At 31.9% G+C, this 22290-nt stretch overlaps 2 protein-coding genes across 2 annotated transcripts in view; one reads left to right on the top strand and one right to left on the bottom strand.

Annotated features, from left to right (window-relative positions):
• Nucleotides 1-3443: 3443 nt before the first annotated feature.
• The window catches only part of LOC114307814 (protein SGT1 homolog), a 29975-nt gene continuing 11128 nt past the window's right edge, over nucleotides 3444-22290 (bottom strand). The window contains exons 3-10 of the mRNA XM_028253232.2: nucleotides 21228-21352; nucleotides 9553-9691; nucleotides 9220-9316; nucleotides 8995-9063; nucleotides 8572-8710; nucleotides 6916-6995; nucleotides 6708-6812; nucleotides 3444-3867 (exon numbers count right to left, since the gene is read on the bottom strand). Of these exons, the coding sequence (XP_028109033.2) occupies nucleotides 3760-3867; nucleotides 6708-6812; nucleotides 6916-6995; nucleotides 8572-8710; nucleotides 8995-9063; nucleotides 9220-9316; nucleotides 9553-9691; nucleotides 21228-21352 (862 nt within the window). The 3' untranslated portion in view covers nucleotides 3444-3759. The remainder of the gene's footprint in view (nucleotides 3868-6707; nucleotides 6813-6915; nucleotides 6996-8571; nucleotides 8711-8994; nucleotides 9064-9219; nucleotides 9317-9552; nucleotides 9692-21227; nucleotides 21353-22290) is intronic.
• LOC114307813 (uncharacterized) lies at nucleotides 16847-18579 on the top strand. The gene is made up of 3 exons (XM_028253229.2): nucleotides 16847-17591; nucleotides 17689-17807; nucleotides 17920-18579. The coding sequence occupies exons 1-3, from the start codon at nucleotides 16847-16849 to the stop codon at nucleotides 18262-18264; spliced, it is 1209 nt and encodes a 402-aa protein (XP_028109030.2). The 3' UTR covers nucleotides 18265-18579.

Here is a 22290-nt window from a genome sequence, read left to right as displayed (position 1 = left end):
TACTTAATTAAATCTCACTTGCTACTCAGCTACTGTTTGGCAAATGGGTTAGGACTAAAAAAATACAAAAAGATAAATAAACTAAATAAGTTAATAAGACAAAATGTCACATCTAAACTATAATCATTTCATTTTTTCTCTCACAAAAAAGCAAAAAATCCAAAAAGTTATTTCCAAACAGAGCTAATTTAGTTAGGCTAAATTAGTCAAAAAGCAAAAAAGTCAAGCTAATAAAGTTCTTCCCAAACGAACCCCCAATTAGATTCTATTTACTATTTCATCGGATTTATCGTTGTCCCAAAAAAGTTGAAAAATACTCGTTGAGCTTCCATTTAGTACTTAATAAGTTTCTACTTACTAGTTCACTAAACTCTACTTATTACTCAGTTTTAGTTTCACTTACTACTCAATGAGCTTCCACTTACTATTTCACTAGAATTTACTTATTATAGAAATGAGTCTCCCTTTACTATTGCATTACACGTCACTTACTGCTCAATTTTGGTTTCATTTACTATTTATTAAGCTTTCATTTACTAGTTTAATAGACTCCACTATCTACTCAATTTTGGTTTCACTTACTACTCAATGAGCTTCCACTCACTATTTCATTATTGTTCACTTACTACTTAATGAAACTCTACTTACTACTAAATTAAACTTCACTCTACTTAATATTCGTTAATTGTTTACTTACTACACCATCAAACTTTACTTATAATCCAATTAAACACTACTTATTACTCAATGAAACTCAACTTACTATACAATCAAACTAAACTTCACTACTACTTAAAAAGGCACTGCTCAATTGGATTTGATTTACTACTCATTTAAATCACACTTAGTTGTATCATATTAAACCCCACTTACTATTCAATGAGAGACTCCACTTACTAGTCAATCAAAATTTATTTACTACTCAATTAAATATGACTTACTACTTAATTGGACTTGACTTACTACTTAATTAAATCTCATTTACTACTCAATGAAACTCTACTTACTATTTTATTAGACTTTGTTTACTATTCAATTATACTCTATTTATTATTCAATAAGACTTGACCTACTATTGAATCAAACCTTACTTACTACTTACTAACACTTAACTTACTCTACTAACTACTCAATTGAATTCATTCATTACTCAATCAAACATGAATTACTTAATAAGACACCACTTCATTTAATCTATCCTACTCAATGATACTCGATTTACTATCTCATTAAACTTGAATTACTCCTCATATTAAACCATACTTACTACTCCGTCAGACTTGATTTATTATTCAATAAAATTTCACTTACTATTAAATGAGACTCCACTTGCTATTCCATTAGACTCGACTTATTACTCAAAGAAATTTTATTTACCACTTAATGAGACTCCACTTACTACTCTATTAGACTCAACATATTACTTAATGAAACTTCATTTAGCACTCAATTAAACTCCACTTAATTACTACTCCATCAAACTTGACTTACTATTCAATCAAATATCGCTTTCCAGTCAATGATACTCCACATACTCTACTTACTACTCCATTAGACTGCTACTCCATCAAACGTTTGATACTCAACCTTCTACTTCATCAAAATTGACTTGCTATTAAATAAAATTTCATTTAGAGAGTGTCATACTAAGTGATAAGTTGTTTCAAAACAAATGCTAAGATAGAAATATAACCAACTTTAGAGAGTGTTATAATATGATCTCATTTATTACTGAATAAGAATCCACTTACTATTTCATTAAATTTGACTAACTACGTAGTTAAACCGCATTCACTAGTTAAGGAGATTTCACTTATGACTTCATTAGACTTAACATACTACTTAATTAAAGTCCACTTACTACTCAATGAGACCTCACCTACAATTCTATTAGCCTTGACTTATTACTTAATCAAACATTTGACTATTGACAACTATAGAGTGATAAGTAGAATTAGAATAAATAATATGACTTGACTTATTATTTAATCAAACATCTGACTACTGAAAACCATTGATTAATAATTAGAATTAAAACAAACAATAAGGCCTTGTTTGGCAAGTAGCTGTTTTAGCCTAAAAATCAAAAAATTACTAAAAAAATCAAAAAACTATAATCTATACCAAAAAGTCAAAGATTTCCTTTTCTCTCTACTTTTTGCACATCTTTTCGTAAAAAGTTAAAAAATTATCATAAACATACTAGTTTTTTTTACCTCATATTTTAGCCAAAAAATCAAAAAAATACTAAAATAGCATGTTCCCAAACGAAGCCTAAGTATCATATTTAAGAGTGATAAATATTGTCATAACAAGTGATAAGTACTATCACAATTGATAGTAAGCCAAAGCATCTTTTGCATCACCATTGACAACTTGCACTCTACGCTGAGTCCCAAAATGGTTGTACATATCTTTTTGTATGAACCCAACATTCTTATAGCCACTTGCTTGTTCTACCATACAAGAAGTTATTACTCAAAGAGATATTCCAATTTCTACTTACTACTCTATTAGACTTTAATTACTATTAATTGAGTTTTCACTTACTATTCAATTAAATTATACTTACTACTTAATTAAACATGACTTATCAATCAATAAGACACAATAACATTATATACCAAACAGACCCTTAAATATAAATATGATATGTCATTAATTTTATGTATTTAAAATTAATTTAAAATATGAAAAAGGACACAATTTTAAAGAGTTGAAAGTGACCTGTTTAGCAGATAATATTTTAAATAGTAAATTTATTCATAACAAATAGTAAATGAATGAATACCAAATAGTAAATATGTTTGTAACAAATGATAAGTATCAAATATATATATTTATATGTTTATATATATATATATATATATATATTTCAAAATTAACCAAAACTACTTTACTTTCTGAAAAACCACATTTTTCTACCTAGTTTTATGTTTGATTCATCCAATAGGTAACATTTAACTTATTTAAATCTAATGATCTATTTTTTTTATATACCATACATGAAAACCACTTTCACTTATGATGGAATTTTCCTAGTGTCTGACCCTGCTGCTCACTGCACCACCTAATTTCTAACGAGTTTTCTTTTGGTTCTGTTACAACGACACTAAGCAACATTCACACACCTTGTAATAGATCTAGTCAAAGAGTATTTAGTTGAGAATTAAATGTTTTAAATCTAATGCCTCAATAACAAATCGGATACCTGAGAATGCATTAGGCTTGTCCGATCATCTTTCATTGCCATTGGTTATCCAATTACTAGTTAGACAACCATACGGCAACCATTTTATGGTTACAACTCCAAAATCACACAGGGAGGGCATTCAATCATCAAAATAATGCCTTCTAAACAAAATCATGCAACTGTGGCAATTGAGTGGGATCAAGATGCAATCTGAAACATTCGACAAGGAATAAAAATAGCCAATAAAAACTACCAGAAAAAGGCAAACTTCTAAATAAATTAATTGTCGAAGACGAAACAACAAAAGTTCATCAAACAAGGAAAACGTTTCATCGAAGGAAAAACCAAAAAAATTGTCCATAAACACTAGATATCTCCACTATTCAGTGACGTATTCAACAATGCCTTGATGCCAAGTCTAACATGGAGCACCGATGTGTCATTTCAGCATATAACAGTTTTATGTATTAAATAAAATATTTGGATTCCCCTAAAATTATAGACAAATTCAAAAGCAAACAGAATCCTCACACCAAAATTACAATGAAGCCAAATAGAACAAGAGTTTAGTATTCCCATTTCTTCATCTCCATACCATCTGGAGGGCTTCCTTCCACCACCTTGGAACCCACATCATTCCAGTTTGTGGACAGCACTGTCCCATTTGACTCGACCTGTAGGAAAACCAGACCAAAAAATAAAAATAAAAATTACTTTGTCTAGTAATGGAATCTGTGAACAGGCAAACACACTGCACACTAGTAACATTAGTTAACAAGGTTACATTCCTCAAATTTTTCCCCTTGTATCATAACTCCACTTGTGTCCTTAAATGTTTTGTCTTTGACACAGCTGCCAGTCCAAGCCCGGATAAAGAAGGAAAGTTGTGGTAGGTCAACAGCAAACATAAAACTTGAGGCTATGTTTGGTAAACGACACGGAAGAAACAAATAAATAGTTTCATCTACCTTTCTTTTTCCTTTCCTCAACAAGTTCCCAACCCAATCCAAATACAACCTCATAATCACACCTTCATGAACATAAATACTAAAAATTCTTTTGTTGGGGTTCCCTAGATACACAAGGGTTAACTAGGGCATTCCTCAAGTGATGCACCACATCAATGCCTGAGTGTGGTGACAAGTAGGCAAGGGTACCCGCATTTTATCAAAAGTTAGTGCAACAGCGTATGATGCACTTAGGAAATTAGATACGGGAAAATATAGGAAAAATGAAAGAACGGGATATGAACTTTGGTATATTGAAAAAGAGAAATATAGGAATAGAGTTGGTATAATCAATCACATATAAAAATTTAAAAAAAAAAAAAATGGCTGGGCTTAAAAGAAGATAACAAAATAATATTAGTAAGATTAATGTTAGGAGAAGAGTGTCCAAATAGGAATAGATTAGTACAAGCTACAAGGGATATCCCCAGTTGAGAGAGTTTTACAGAAGGATCTCAGGCCACATGGTATGGTGGGGGATATGAGAGTACAGCATGGGTGGAGAGTGAAATGATGAAAAAGTAGTGCTTTCATAGAGCTTGCAATGGCATACGACTGTAATAGTAAACACATGCTTCAAGAAGTAGGAAGAACACATGATAACATTTGAAATTGGAACAAATATTAGCAAAATAGAATTCTTTCTTACTAGGAGAGTTCATAAAGGAACATGTAAGGATGGTAAAGTAACAGTAGGAGAGAGTCCTAAACCTCATAAGTCAACCATATTAGATGTATGTATTAAAAGATAAAGAGAGAATCCTTACACCTCATAGGTCAACAATATTAGATGTATGTATTAAGCAAAGAAAATAAATTCTGAATAAGGAAATTAATTCTATGCGGTATGAAATGGCTAGTTGTCAGGTTCTTGGTGAGTGTAAAGGAAGTGAGCCACCATCCAGAAAAACTTGGTGGTTGAACAAAGAGATTCAAAAGGTAGTCAAAACAAAAATATATCGTCCCTAAACTTTCTATACATGTAGAAATAACAAAAATATTAAAAGAGTAGCTAAAACTGAAGCTAAGAACATAGTTTAGGGAGACTAAATTGAAGGCTTATAATATTAATGACCTCTATTTTAAGTTAGATGAGAAAATGTATTAACTTGCTAAGAGAAATAAATTGTAGAAAACTAAACTGTTTAACTGTATCAAGGGTAAAGATGAGGAACTGCTAATTAAGAAAGATGAGATTAGGGAAGGGTTGAAGAGTTATTTTGAATCTATATTTAATGATACTTTAGAATCTATAGGATATGACCAAAACCTAAGAAGCACGGACACGTGACACGACACGGAAGCACAGACACGTGACACGACACGGATACGACATAGACACGCCCACACGTTAATTTTCAAAAAATACAGGACATGACACATGGAGGACACACATGAAATATATAATTTTATTTATTGGTTATATGTTACATATATAAATATATCATTCAAAAATAATAAAAAAATGCAATATGACACTAATTCCTATAAATTTATATGGTTTTTATTTTATTATTGTATCTTAAGTCGTTTTGTTCAAACTTATAATTAGTTTCACATGTGTCTAATAGATAGACATGTGTGTCCTCCAAGTGTCCAAAAAGTGTCGGGATCGTTAAAAAAATTTAAAAAATAGGACATGTTTTGAAGAGTGTCGGACACGTGTCCTGAGCGTGTCCAAAGAGTGTCGGTGTCCGACACGGACACGACACGGATACGTCACCTTCTTAGAAGTGTCCGTACTTCTTAGACCAAAACAGAATATATGGTGTTATTTTTTAGCAAAACTAGAAATAAGGATGAAGAAGAGCAACACTTGATGGGATGATATACCAAAGAGTGATCATTTTTCAAAATCTTGGGTCATAACATAAAGTGGGAGAGATCAAGGAGAGTATGACCCATAGAAATTTGGACAGGATGAAGGAAACGGAAGACTGCAACTGGATTCATTCGTTACAGTAGGATTTCTATTAAGTTAAAAGAAAAATTTTATAGGACTGCTATAAGACCTATTATGATGTATGGTACTAGGTTTCGGGCAGTTAAGAAAATACATGCTAAAAATTTAAGCATAGCTGAAGTGAAAATGTTGAGATGGATGTGTTGTTTTACAAGAAAACATAACATAAGAAATGAATCCATTAGGAAGAACTTAGAAGTGGTACCAATTGAAGATACAATGAGGAAAAACCATTAGAGATGATATGACCATGTGCAGCATAGACCAATTAGCACGACTGTAAGGAAGAGTGATGTGATCTACATGGAGTTGTGGAGACTGCTAAAAGAAATATAGGCAGGCCTAAAAGAACTTGGGTTGAGGTGATAAGAAAGGACATGACCAGCTCAAACTTAACTGAGAACATGACTGCAAACAGAACCAATTGAAGGAAATGGATCCATGTAGTTGACATAAGCAATTGGGAACATAGCCTTGTTAAGTTGAGTTTTCTATCATATGATGTGGCAGGTTAATTCAACATTAAAATGGCTGTTAGTCTTACAAAAGATTTTCTCATGGCTCTTCTTGTGTCCTCATCAGCATCTTGATATATGTCCCGGAAAAATTTGTTCAAAGCTGCATCTCCATCCAACTTTTCTTCTTTCTCCTGAGATGCAACCAGTAAGTCATGCCCAAACTGAATTTAGGACTCTCAATATCTGATGGATCTAATCTCAGAATATGAGAAGACCAAAAGGCTTCAGACATACCTCTTTTTTCACTTGAGCTTCCAATTTATCCCAATCTACTCTTCTTGGTTTTGAGGAAGGGTAAGTAGGTCTTTGAGTACCTACAAAGTGCAGAAACAGCCAATGTAAGAGGATAATGAAGAGCTCACAAATAAGACGATTCTGCTATCATGATCTTCAAAAGGTAAGAAATATGTTTTCATCATGGCAACCCAACAATAGCTCCCCTCATAAGATGAACAAAACACCAGAAAACATTTAATTGAATTAAAAGTTCACTCAACATGCAAAACAAAACAATTGCTAGCCCCATAATTGAAAACCAATGGAGATAGAGCATAAACATATAGCTCCTATATAATTAAAGCATGCAAAAAGAAAATAACGTAGAATACAACATGACAAATAGCCATCTTCTAGAATATAATACAAGTAATATGAGTGTCTTAAATGGGCCTGCAAGATATGGTTGAAGAGCTAAAGCAGCCAATTAGTCCTAGTCCAGGGCTTTTAGAACCTAAGTTGGAAGGGCCCTAGATCTTTTTGGATTTGTTTGGTTTGTGTTTCAGGAAAAAAAAAAATGAAAACTAGTTCGATAAAAATCAATATCAAAAATATTATTTTAAATTTTTTAAAATATTTAAGACCTCCCAAAAGATAAAATTATATAAAAATGATAATTGTTTTTGATTTTTTTTTTTTAAAATTTCTTTCCCTAAATTAAATTTTAGATTTTTAGAAAATTTTCTGAAAGAAGTTTGAAAACCAAACCAAACATGGCTTTTATTTTTTATCTTTTTCGCACTTTAGAGCTATGTTACCTGAAACGTGGATCATTTCAATATGTGGAACTAGAACAGGATCACGATACGCCACATGCTCTAAAATGTAGTACGATAGGGGTAGACTTGTATATGTTACACTTACAAATATATATATATATATATATTCATTTTTGATGTTTTTGTCTCGTCAAAACTTAAGTCATTTTAGATTTTAGATTTTAGTTCATTATATTTGATATTTTTCCTTCTAAGGTGATATTTAAGGAAATATATTAGAAAAAAAAACTTTTGGAATCACTTCGGATCACTAAATTTATCGTTTTGGAACGAAAGTTTATCATGTTTCGGAACGTGCATACCAATATGTAATTCGCCAGGGTGTTAGCGTTTTTTGGTAACAGAGCTTTAGAGGGGGGGAAATAACATTTCAGGCTTGACATAGAAGTAAGCTAGATTGGTATAGAAAGAAATCATCTATACTAATATATAAAAGGACCACCATTTGGAGTACCCCTCCTTTTGAAGCCGTTTCAATTTTTATTATTCCTAAAAACCAATACTTTCAAAATCAGAGTGTTTGTAATCTTCCTATCACTTGAGGGCATTTAAGAAACTCAAATTCAAATATCCACCTAATGTGAAATTTAAAAAGAGTAGGTAACTAATTTTAGAGGCAAGGGAGATGTGTTTTGGGAAAAGGAGGATGTTGAGAGGTATTCAGTGGCATTCATATATAATTTCCCCACAAAATATTTACTGATGAAGTGATTAAAAAGAATGTCAAGAAGTTTAAAAATAAAAATAAAAAAGACCCAAAACTAGGAGATATGTTTTTTTTTTTTTCATTACTTGATGCGTGAAATCACCACTTTATAGAGGCATGTCAACCTACCAGATGATACACTAATCCTCTGTGGAATAGTGCTTTCCTTGCTGAATTCAAGAGATGCCCATTGTATAGCTTCAGCTTTTGCCAGTCGGATTTCAATCTTTGTAGATAGAACTTCGTACTTGCATTTTGAGGGTACTATCTGTTAATCATGCAAAAGAACACAAAAGGAAAAGGTGGGCATCTAAAGTGCAACTGCAACCAATGCATGAAAAATTAATTTAAACATAATTATGAACATTGAGGGAAAACTCTAATTTTTAAAGAAAGTCACATTGTCTACAGACTTGCTACACAGACATTCCTCATTTTCCTGTTTATAAGTTCTCAGAAATATGCATTTTTTACTATATTTCCAGGCATCTAAACTTTTAAACAGTGTTCTGATGAGAACTAATGGGTAGCAACATAAAGTTTGTGCATTACCTTTCCAAACAACCGAGGTTGAAAAGTGTATGCATCTTCTTCACCAGGAATATCAATGGTGACGCTAAGCTTTGAACCCAAACAAAAGAAGAGAAAGAAAGAGAGATGAAAATATATTTTGCATGTAACAGTCTGCACATATTTCTACCAAAAGTTAAAATAAAAAATAAAAAAACTGTGAAATGATGTGTATATGAAGGAAACCATTGAATGATGTCAACGTACTATCTGTTCACCAAATTCAATCGAAACACTTTCAGCAGGTACACCTTTTGCAAATACAGTAACAACCACTTCCTCTGGTTTCTGGTAAAATTCATGCCTGCAGAAAGGTTTCTCATTAGATAACATAGAACAGAAAACAATAGTGTCATATCAATTTGTAAAGACAATCTAACTGTTGAAGAAGCTAAATAGAAAGTTTTAACACATAACAACATTGCTAAAGTATGAGAACTCTCAAGCATCCTAGAGAGCTCAAATATGCAACAGAAAAATGTGACAACTTTTCATGTCATAAAACCTGTGATAATCAAGTAAAAAGTCAGAAGCCACAACCTGTATTTTGGTTTGATTGACACCATCGGCAGATCAACTTTTGTAATTCCAACAGTTTTATCCATCAACTCAGAAGAAGGAACTGCAACACTAGTTGAAGTTTGATCCAGCGATTGACTGGGTACCTCACCATTTTCCTCTGATTGAACACGAAAAATCCACCAATCAGACAAGAAAGTTAAAGAAGAAGCTGTTAAATTGTCCTTTCATTTCTAAGCTATGACAATATTCCTATAAAACCTTCCTCCCTTCCTCCCTGCAAAGCACCATCGTACCTATGCAAAGGAAATTTCAAATATTCCAGAATCACAATTTTTCTGATTTCATCAAGCATAAAATGTAAAGAATACTTCTGTGTTTCATTAACATCTGGAGTTTTGATTTTGTGTGCTACATTCAATAGCATTCAAGCATCAATTGTAAAAATGTCAGATATGGATGAGAGATAAAAATCCCCTTTTTCCCTAACCCTTCGTTTGGATTGATGGTTTAGGAGGGGAAGTGAAGAATTTGGAGGGATATAATTAGTTAAAATCATGTTTGGATTCTTTTAGAAGGGAAGGGAAGGGAAGGGTATGGAAGAGTTATGAGGGAGAGAGTGTACAAACATTTTAAGCACTCCACTTTCCCCCAAAAATTCGGAGGAAACGGAAGGGAAGTGAAGTGTTTCTCAAAATAATATATTAAAATACTTAAATTAAGTATATCTCTCCTTAATTAAGTACTTTCTAACCAAACAAGAGGGAGGATACTTTCCCTTCCTTTTCTTTTCCTTCCTCTCCTTCACCTCACAACTAATTCTTCCCTTCACTTCCCCTCTCCTCAATCCAAACTGAGTGTAAATCCCATTTAATTTTGAGTACATTCCTAATAATTTACAACATCTTATATTATCATGGTATATGCTTTTTGCAGATAATATCGTATTAGTGGATGAGACTAGAGAAGAAATTAACACTAAGTTGAAGATTTCGAAGAACAAACACTTGAATCTAAAGGATTCAGGATAAGCAAAACTAAAACAGAGTATATGGAGTGTAATTTTAATAACAGCAACAATGAAAGCAGAGAAGTGAAGATTGAAAACCAAGAACTACCTAAGAGTGAATATTTTCGTTATTTAAGATTGATTATCACAACGACTAGGAAGATTGGAGTGGATATGGTCCACAAAATTAAGATGGGGTGGCTTAATTAGAGGAGTGCGTTTGGTGTACTATGCGATAAACGAGTACCCATTAGACTAAAGGAGAAGTTCTATGGAATGACTATTAGACCAGTGATGTTGTACGGGACAGAATGTTAAGCAATTAAGAAACATGTAGAGAAGATTAGTGTTGTTGAGATAAAGATGCTAAGGTGGATGTGTGACAAGATTAGAAAAGACAGCATTAATTCGAGAATGGGTAAGAGTAGTACCGATAGAAGATAAGTTGAGAGATAATAGATTGAGATGGTTTGGTCATATACAATGGAGACCAACAAAGGTAGTAGTGAAGAGATATGATACAGTGACGATCGATGGTAGTGTTATTAAAGGGATAGACCTAAATTGACGTGGACTAGTGTAATAAATAGAAATATGAGTCTCCTTAATTTGACTAACGAAATGGCCTTTGATAGAGTCGAGTGAAGAAGAAGGATACATGCAGCCAACCCCATTTGATGGGACTTAAGGCTAGGTTTGGTTTGGTGGTTTATTTAAAGTATAGGAAGATCTAACGGGGCACACACAACCACACTCAATATTCGTACCCGAGTCATGTATTCTAAGGGTACTTGGATATCACATTTTTGTGTTCAATCTAAACATAGATGGTATTTTAATCAAACCCTACCATAAAAATGTGTGTGGTGTGTGTGGACACGCAGGAGGGGAGAGAGAGAGAGAGAGAGAGAGAGAGAGGCGCTTTCTTTCAAACATCAAGCTGAAAGTCTTGAGGCTACTGTGTTTTAAGCTATGAAGCACGGGTACTTCAAATAAGGAGACGTATCCGTATCGGATACCGATACTCCTTGGATACTCGCGGATACGTATCGGATACTTATTAAAAGTATCGGATACTTCTTAATTATTTTTTCATTAATTTTGGAGTATCGGATACTTAATTTTGAAGTATCGGATACTCAAAGTCATGTTTATTTGTTTTATGAAATTAGAATTGTAACATTTCTTACATAGTAATATAATATAATATAATTACAAATATAAATATAAGAATATTTTTCTAATACTTTGTTAAGTTCTTCAATAAAAAAAGCATAGTGAGTTAAATAATAAAATTTATCAAATTGATGTATCCTAATTATTTCATGCATGTCCTCCATAACTACATAGAAAGTAAGAATTAACAAAAGAATATAATAATAGTAAAATTAAATATCAATAAATAAATAAGTAAGTAAACTTGAATACAATATTTTTCACTAGTGTCAAAGGAAAAAATATAGGGACAAGTTGTGAATTGTTTTATTATTGTAATATAAATATATTAAACTTGATATTGAAATGAAATATTTGCAAGACCTATTAAAAATTTAAAAAGTAAACAAGCTACTAGCTTAAATTAATACAAAATTCTTAAAGGTTAGTATTTTGCATTATAAAATTACATTGTGGTTTCTCAACATTCTTTAACTTGTGTAACTCACTATTAATAATTTTAAAAATATATTTTTCACAAACGTATCCTAACTGTACTGGTAACCTATTTTTTTAGGTTTTGTCGTATCGCCGTATCTGTATCGTGTCGTATCCGTATCTCGTATCTGTATATGTGCTTCCTAGGTTTTAAGATGTCACCAGGTTTTGTATATTTGATAGTTTTTTATTTCCTAGTTTGCATTTAAACAAGGAGAATTTGGTCAAAGCCCCTTCGTAATAAACCTTTCATGCATTAAGGACAACTACAAAAGTTTTTCCCATCACTATGACCAAAATATCCTTAGTGAGTAATTTAATATTTTAAACTTTAAAATGATATAACTTTTAATCTAAAAGTCTCTTTTTAATAAAATTAGTGTATTTAGAATCCTCTCATCGAGATCTATCAAACAAGATCTATGTTGGCCATAAAATTCTTTAAAAAAATAATAATAAAATTTTTACCGTTGAAATTAACATCAATAATAAAATTTTACGGTAAAATTGTAACTTTCAAATAGTAAAATACCATCATCATCACTAAACACCATAGTCAGTGTAATTGTTAATAAACAATTACAAATATATATATATATATATATATAATATTATAGTAAAATTTTAGCATAATTCTTAAACATATCATCCAAAAAAAAAATTTCAAACCATATCGTCACCAAACAAAACTCAAACCAAATTGTCATCGTCAATTTTATGAACAAACCAAAGTAAATTATATTGTCATTTATAAACAGATCATCACCAAACAAAACTCAAACCAGAGTAAAATTTTACTGTTAATTTAAAACAAAGTATTAACAAACAAAAGACAGATTACAAATTGTCATAGCAAACCAGAGTAAAATTTTACTATTGACATTAGTTTCGATGATAAAAATTTTATATTTTTTTAAAAAAAGAATTCCATGGTCAACATGAATTTTATTTGATAGATTTTAACGAGAGAATTCAAAAAATACTAATTTTATTAAAAACCAATATATATATCAAAAGTTATATCATTTTGAAGTTTGAAATATAAAATTAGTTACTAAGGGCAAGATTGTCCGTAAAAAATGAAAAGAAATTTGTTTGTTCCTCATAAAGGATACGCTTCTTCAGGGGATTTACAAAATTTAAAAGTTTTGGTTGTTCTTTTTACTAAAAAAGGAGCCCAATGGAGGGGTTTTGGCCAAAAAAAACCTTTACCGAAGCTATTTTCTTGTATAGCACGGAAAAAAAAAAAAAAAAAAAAAAAGGGTAAACTACCAATAGGTCCTAATAGTTGGACTTAATTCCCATCAAATCCTATTGAAAATAAGTCCTGGTAAAATAGTCGTTAAAAATAATTTTTTTTGACAATCTTTTATATATGTCGCTAAAAATTGACAATTAGTGACTTTTTTTTGTCATGATTTTTATAAATTGTCGCTAAAACTTACAATTTGTGACTTTTTTATGACAAATTATTCTCACAGGACCTATTAGACAATAAGTCCACTTATTAGGACCTACACGTAATACTAATACCCCAAAAGAAAAAGGTTTTGTACTTTGGTTATCTTCTTCAAGCTTTAAAACATACAAAATATGAACACACCGAATTCCAAAGGTAGATAACTTCAAATTTTCATATTATAATCCACTAAAGCAGTGTTGTCAAAGTCGCGCCTAGGCGCACGCCTAGGCGCAAGGCAAGTCGAGGCGCACCATCTGCGCCTGTACAGGTACCAGGCGAGGCGGCTTGACCCAGGCGAGCGCCTTAGCCGCGCCTTTAGCAAGGCGAGAGAGGCGCAAGGCCCTCGCCTAGGCGCGACTGAGCGTTTAATCTGTAGATCAGATCGAACGACTCAGATTCGACTCAAATGAAGCTTTGGAATGGCATAAAATCACAGAGGATCAGAACTCATGTACCATATCAGCCGAATAGGACTCAGATTAACCCTAATCGAAGTCGTCTCTCCCTCTTTCGCCTCGCAATCGACTTCGAGCTGCTGGAGCTAGACTTGGTCTGCGACTACGACTGCGACACGAGCTGGACTTCGACTGCGACACTGGATCGACTTCGGCTGAGCAGGTTCGACTCCTTCTTCTTCGTCTTCGACACTGATCCCTTTCTCCTTCTTCGTCTTCGACACTGGTCATCGTTCGACTTCGACATTCATTTTTTTTTTTTTTTTTTTTCCTTTTCTTTTTTCTCCTTCGGCTTCGCAGGTTCAGTCCTCGTTTTTTTTTTTTTTTTCCTTTTCTTTTTTTTTTTCAATTATTTGAGTTTATGTTTTTTCAACACTGGTTCAACCCATTATGATTATTACATAAATAAATAAATTAATTCATACATACATAAATAAAAAAATAGATACATTACATTACATCCATTATGATTATATTAAAATTGATTCATCATTATACTGAAATTAATTAATTGATCATTAATTAAAAAAAATAGAAAATTGATTCATGAGTTAATTAATTCATACATTCATTACAATACATACATTGAATCATAACATTAATTAATTCATAAATTGATTCATAAGTTAATTAAAAAAATAGAAAATTGATTAATTAATTAGAAAAGATTAATGTGTTGTGATTAATAAGAATTTAATGTGTTGTATGTGTTGTGATTAATGTGATTAATAAGAATTTAATTGATTAATAAAGATTAATCAATTTATCAATTAATCAATTTATTGTGTTGTGATTAATGTGTTGTGATTAAAAAAATAGAAAATTGGTTGATTAATTAATTGATAAATTGATTCATAAGTTAATCAATTTATTAATGTGATGAATTAATAAATTGGTCAAAGTTTTTCTTGAAAAAATAATGTAACATAGGAATTAATGTAATGGAATGTAATGTTCATTAATTAATTAATTCATCATTAATTAAAAAAATAGAAAATTGATTCATGAGTTAATTAATTCATACATTCATTACAGTACATACATTGAATCATAACATTAATTAATTCATAAATTGATTCATAAGTTAATTAAAAAAATAGAAAATTGATTAATTAATTAGAAAAGATTAATGTGTTGTGATTAATAAGAATTTAATGTGTTGTATGTGTTGTGATTAATGTGATTAATAAGAATTTAATAAGAATTTAATTGATTAATAAAGATTAATCAATTTATCAATTAATCAATTTATTGTGCTGTGATTAACGTGTTGTGATTAAAAAAATAGAAAATTGGTTGATTAATTAATTGATAAATTGATTCATAAGTTAATCAATTTATTAATGTGATGAATTAATAAATTGGTCAAAGTTTTTCTTGAAAAAATAATGTAACATAGGAATGAATGTAATGGAATGTAATGTACATTAATTAATTAATTCATCATTAATTAAAAAAATAGAAAATTGATTCATACATTACATACATTAATTAATTCATCACATAACATACATTACATTCATTATACTGAAATTGTTTTTCTGTTATTTATTTTTTATGTTGTGTAGTAAGTACCATTACTAAGTAGAAAATGACATCGGAAAGTAATAGAAAAGATCCGGTGTGGCAATATGCCCATTTGGTGGAGGAGAATAATTTAAACAAGTTTGAGTGTAATTTTTGTGGTAAAGTATCAAATGGAGGTGTTTATCGGGTGAAACAACACCTTGCAGGAGGTTATAGGAATGTTACTGCTTGCCCGAAGTGTCCTCCTCATGTAAGAGAAGAGATTAGAGAGTTCATGTCCAAAAAAAAGACACAAAAAGAAGAAATGAACATGTTGCCTGATTTTGATGACATGGACATGGAAGATGAAGATGAAGATGATGATGTTGTTGAGATCAATGTCAATCATCACCGCAAGTTGACAAGTAGTAGCCAAGGTTCATCCAAATCCAAATCAAAATCAAAAATGCCAAAGAGAAAAGGGGCTATGGATGTTTACTTCACACCCAATCCTGAATCAGTGGTGAAAAATCGAAGAGACCAAGCAAAAAGGAAACAAACAAAAATTGATGCAAATGACCCTTACAAAAAAGAAATGAGAGCTCAGGCACTGCAAAGATTTGCAAGGTGGATGTATGATGCTGGTATCCCTTTCAATGCAGTAAATTATGAGAGTTTTGGACCAATGATTGAAGCCATTGGCCAATATGGTCCTGGTATGAAGCCACCGACTTACCATGAAGTGCGGGTTACCCAACTCAAAAAAGAAGTGAAACATACTAAAGATTTGATGAAGTATCATAAAGAGGATTGTGCAAAATACGTGTGTTCCATAATGGCTGATGGTTGGACTAATAAGAGAGGAAGGACATTGATTAATTTTTTAGTTAATTGTCCAAGAGGAACCATGTTTGTTGAGTCGGTTGATGCTTCTAGCTATTCCAAGGATGCGCAAAAGCTATTTGAATTACTAGACAAGTTTGTGGAGAAAGTTGGAAAAGAGAATGTCGTGCAAGTTATCACTGATAGCGCTGCAGCTAATGTGTTGACGGGTAAGAATATTTCCTCATTCCTTACATCAAAATTGTTTACTCATAATTTGTTTTGTATTTAAAATTTAAAAACTTGAAAATAATAATTCTTCATTATTGTTACATTATAGGGAGGTTTTTGGAAGCTAAGTATGAACAGTTGTATTGGACACCATGTGCTGCTCATTGTTTGGACTTGATGTTAGAAGACATTTTCAAGATACCTAGACTGAAAAAGACATTTGAAAGGGGTATTGCAGTACATGGCTACATTTACAATCGGCCTACGTTGCTAAACATGATGAGGCGCTATACAAATTTGAAGAATTTGATCAAGCCTGCAAAAACTAGATTTGCAACCGCTTTTTTGACTTTGTCTAGGATGCATCAACAAAAAAACAATTTGAAAAAGATGGTCACCTCCGAAGACTGGACCTCAAGCAAATCGGCAAAGGAGCCACAAGGTAAAAGAATGGCACAAACTTTGTTGATGCCTTCATTTTGGAATACTGTTGTGTTTGCCCTTAAGGTCTCGGGTCCTCTTGTCAAAGTGCTTAGGTTGGTTGATACTGAGAAGAAACCTCCCATGGGATACATTTATGAGGCAATGGATAGGGCAAAAGAATGCATTGCAAGTTCATTTGATCATAAAGAAGAGAAGTATAATGAAATCTTCGAAATCATTGACAAAAGATGGGATGTCCAATTGCATCGACCTTTACATGCAACTGCGCATTTTCTTAACCCAGAATTCTTTTACCCAAAAGCGTTAGAGGTGCAAAGAGATCATGAAGTGATGAATGGGTTTTATGAATGCATGCAAAGGTTGGTCCCGGATGTCACTGTTCAAGATTTGATCACTAATGAGATGAGTATTTATATGAAGGCTGAGAGTCTTTTTGGCAAGGCTGTTGCGATTAGGCAAAGAAATACAAGAACACCAGGTAATATATTATAGACTCATAGAGTTTATTTTTAGTAATACTTTTAGTAAAACTTAATACTTGGTAACAATTATTTCTAACTAGTGGATTATCGCAGCTGATTGGTGGGCATCATATAGTTCTTATACTCCAAACTTGCAAACTTTTGCTATAAAAGTCCTTAGCCTAACATGTAGTTCATCGGGTTGTGAACAAAATTGGAGTGTATTCGAACATGTGAGTATTTAACATTCTAACTAATTTTTTGTTGAATTCAAATATTTTTTATTGAATTCAAATATTTTTTATTCTCATTATATAGAATTTAATATCTTTTTAATACTTGCAGCTTCATAGCAAGAAAAGAAATAGATTGGAACAACGTCTCAATGATTTAGTGTATGTCAAATACAATAGAACATTGAGATTTAGGTATGACATGCGCAACACTCTTGATCCCATATCTTTGCAAAATATTGATGAAAGCAATGAGTGGTTGCTTGGGAGGATGGATGAAGAATCAGATGAAGATAATGAGCCTGTGTTTGATGATGATGATGATGGCTTGACGTGGGCTACTGTTGCTAGAGCTTCTAGAGTAGAAGAAAGTAGCCATGCAAGTAGAGCAACAAGTTCACGCTCAAAGGCACAACCGAGGATATCTAAACCATCAACATTGACTCCACTTCAATAAATAGATGAAGAGGAAGCGGGCTCAGATGACACAGAGGAGGAAGATGTTGAGGGATACAAATCAACTGATGGAGAAGAAGATGATAGTTTGCTTGCCATTGATGTTGAGGATGATGATTGACTGACACCGACCTAACCTACCCTTTCTTTTGATATTGATGTTTTTAAGTGTTAAGTTAAGACATATATTAATATTTATTGGATATTTATGTTTTGAATATTTAGTGTTTATATTTTTATTTTATTGAATGTGGATTATTTGATCTTTGAAAATTGGAATGTTATGTAATATGCACTTTCATGGCTTTGAGAATTATTCTATATTTTGTCTTGAATCTTAATTACTTTTTATTTTTTAAAAAATTGTCTTACTACTATGAATGATTAGTCTATATTAATTTTTCTATTTTTTACGAATACTGTGCGCCTTACTTCAATAAAGCCCGCGCCTCGCCTTGCGCCTAGGCTCCAAGAGACCTTCGGCGCCTTAGTGCGCCTTGAGCCTTTAAAAACACTGCACTAGAGAATGCAAGCACCAAATTGTTGTAAAATTTATAATTATAAAAAAATTCAGAAGAAACTAATGTGCATGAAAGAACAACACTACGAAACAAAAAAGAATTCCTTATCAACCTCATCTTTCTATTCTTCCTTCTCATACTCTTCTCCTTAGTTGCACGAAGCGGGAGCGGGGGCGGGAGCGGAAGCGAGGAAACGTGAGTATTTTTTAAATAATATGTTATTGTTAATTTATTTTTTTATTTTTAGTTGATATATATATATATTATAAATAAATAATTATAATAAATAAGGAATAATAAATTATGTTAAAATAAATAAAAAGAAAGATTAAATATTTTATTTTATAATTTTTTTATTATATATGATTTAATTAGATTTCTTTTAAATAATTAGATGATTTATTTTATTTATTATATGTTAAAAAGTTAAGAAATAATAATTTACAAAAATTATTATTATATATGATATTTTAAAAAATAATAATTAGATATTTTATTATATATAATAAAAATTATAATTTATAAATTTTATTATATATATTAAATATGATAAATTATATTTATTATATATGATCCATTAAAACATAGAGACGAAGAGAGTGAGAACAACGAATAGATTGAGAGACAAAGGGAGAGAAAAGCAGAGACGAAGTGCAGAGACGAAGGGACGAAGAGAGAGAGAGACGAAGACGATTGAGAGAGTGACGAAGATGATCGAACCCCTCAGAGACAAAGACAATCGTGATCGATAGTGAGAGAAGAGAGTGACGAAGACAATCAAAGCCTTAATCCGAGCCCTAAACCAATCCAACTACAAAGTTGCTACCATTGTTCACTGTAAGTTTCTCTCAAAAACCCTTCTTCCTCCTCTCATGTCGACATCGAAGGCTAGGGTTTCTCTCTCTCCCCCCTTTACGATCCCGTCTTGGACTGAATTGCGTTTCTCTTTGCACAGAAACGCGATTCCTACACGTTTCTTTCTAAGAAACGCGGAATCGCGATTCTTACTTAGAATCGCCACCTAGTTGGACGATTCTTGCAACTAAGCTCTTCTCCTATAAATCCTTTGAGAAGAAGATAGTAGAATCAGGGTTGTATGTGTGTGTGTGTGTGTGTGTGTGAGAGAGAGAGAGAGAGAGAGAGAGAGAGATAGCCAGACAGACAGAAAGAAAGAGAGAAGAAGAAAAGAAGTAGCTAGTCTAAAAAGAGAACTTCCATTAAACTTGAGATTAGTTATTAAAAGAATTTTCTACATGTTCAATGTAAGTTAAGAGGGAAAGCGATCACTTTTGTAGACCCCAAATCAAAAACTAAGAGAAGGAACCTGGGCCTAATGAAACATATTGTAAATTGGGCATTTTGGGAAGTTAGAATAAGCTAGCTTTTTTTAGCAAAATTGCATTTGGGAAGATAGAAATAGCCAACCAGTGAAATTATCAAAATACCCTCACTTCTTTGCCTTTGGAAAATGTTAGTGGAGGGTAAAATGGTAATTTCAAAAATAGCATGAGGGTAATATGGGAATTTTACAATTTTTACAAATGATGTGACACCATATTATAATAACTTCATAAAAAGCAAAAATACTGCTTATTTAGTAATACACATTTTGTGACCTGATTCTGCCAAATAGGACTACTAGGTAATTTATGAACTTTCATAAAAAGTCACTTATAGGTTATTATATCCATCAAATTAACAGATTGCATATATATTTAACATTATATGCTTTATCAAACTCAACATCTCAAATGAAACCAAAATACCCTACGATATAATCAAGTGACTTGTTCATATAACTTTTTCTTCTCTCTCCCAATTGATCATGAGGCAGAGAGAGAGAGAGAGAGAGAGAGAGAGACATGATGACTTGTGGGGCCACATGTAGTCATCTGTTCTAGCAGAAATGTGGAAAATGGAGAATGATCTAAAAACATAAAGGCCTTGTTTGTTTTGTGTTTTAGAAAAAAAAATTCAGAAATTTTTTTAAAAAATAGAAACTAATTTGATAAAAATAAATATCAAAAAAATTATTTTCAATTTTTAAAAATTATGTATAAAATTATATAAAAATATTAAATGTTTTTGATTTTTTTTTTTATTTCTTTCACTAAATTAATTTTTAGATTTTTAGAAAAAATTTCTTAAACAAGTTTCTGAAAACCAAACCGAACATTGCCAAGGAGCTTGTACTTTCATCAAAACAGCAGAAGAAAAGCCAAGTCGTAATACACGCATTTTGCATGATGATGTTAACTGTGAATCATCTATTTCTTAATTGTTTTGGTGGTTTTGGGGGCTGAGTGTTGTTGGGTCACACCCCACACTCCCGGCCAGCAGGATGGTTCTCATAGTTTGTTCCACGGTCCACATGTTTTGGCATATAGAAACTTTTGAGTAAATTTTTTGGCACCAATAGGTCTGGTCACAGACAAAAAAGTACCTGCAATGCGCTCTTCACATTCTTTGATCAAGTTGGTGAATCTCAAATCTCCGAGAGCCAAAGAAGCACCTGCTTCCAGAGCAGCCTTAGCTGTCTGATATTCTTCAAGCTTGATACATGCAGTGCTGTAAGAAGAAACAACAAAAAAATGAAAAAACTGGAGGAAGTTCTGTAAAGAGGAAAATGTATAAAATATAGATTCAATATGAAGCATTGTGATCCAAAGTAAAAATGATAGGTGGTGTGAAGAAGATGTTGGCACTAGCTCATAAAAACAGACAATTAACAGAAGTAAATCATAAATATCAGCCCAACACACTGAAATGGATATAGGGGTACAACGTCAAATAAGCAACTAGAAAAGGAATGACAATATGCAGCCTACAAAACACTCTGAAAAAAGGAATGACCAATAAAGCACGTTATATGAGTGGACGATAGGAATTCCGAATCAGAAATTCACGAATCACTTAAAAGAACTCATATTGTTCTAAAAAGTGATTAAAAAAATGAAAGCAATATTTTGAATCATCAAGGAAAAAACTGAGAGAGAGAGAGAGAGAGAGAGCTAATGACCAATAACACAACTCAAGATGATGTAAAAGACAGAAGGGGGTGCTTCCATCACATGCAGTCGTAAAAAGATACAGCTAACTAAACCAAAAATTACATGTTGGAATAGATTAAATAAAACAATCGTGGAATAGATTAAGAGTCATCTAGTTAAATAAAACAAAAATATAGAACTTGAATCTTCTATGAACAATATAAATTCATTATATTAGGAGACGAACCAAACAATGGAAATAAAGTTCAGTAGAGATAACAAATGGCCATCTTTTAACAATGTAGGGCCACCTCAACCATCCAAAGAAAAAAAAAAAAAAAAATTAAAATTAAAATAATGTACCACACCTAACACTTGGACATGTTCATTTAGGATGTCAATGCAGAAGAATGAAGAAAAGTAACCGCTATTCCATCATATAAAATTTCAACATAATTTGAATAAATGAAGGTCAAACTTCTTTGCAAAATTGCTACACTGTTGGGTCAGGCCCAA

Source organism: Camellia sinensis, chromosome 1 (genome assembly GCF_055761805.1).
Source record: "Camellia sinensis isolate YWXY chromosome 1, ASM5576180v1, whole genome shotgun sequence".
Taxonomy (NCBI): domain Eukaryota; kingdom Viridiplantae; phylum Streptophyta; class Magnoliopsida; order Ericales; family Theaceae; genus Camellia; species Camellia sinensis.
This window is presented reverse-complemented; position numbering and strand designations above follow the sequence as displayed.

Excerpts from the sequence above, each read along its gene's own strand:
- LOC114307813 (XM_028253229.2), top strand. The coding sequence starts at position 16,847 with ATGTTAGAAGACATTTTCAAGATACCTAGACTGAAAAAGACATTTGAA. Across the intron at positions 17,592-17,688 it reads AAGAAATACAAGAACACCAG|CTGATTGGTGGGCATCATAT; the intron begins GTAATATATTAT and ends GGATTATCGCAG. Across the intron at positions 17,808-17,919 it reads ATTGGAGTGTATTCGAACAT|CTTCATAGCAAGAAAAGAAA; the intron begins GTGAGTATTTAA and ends TAATACTTGCAG.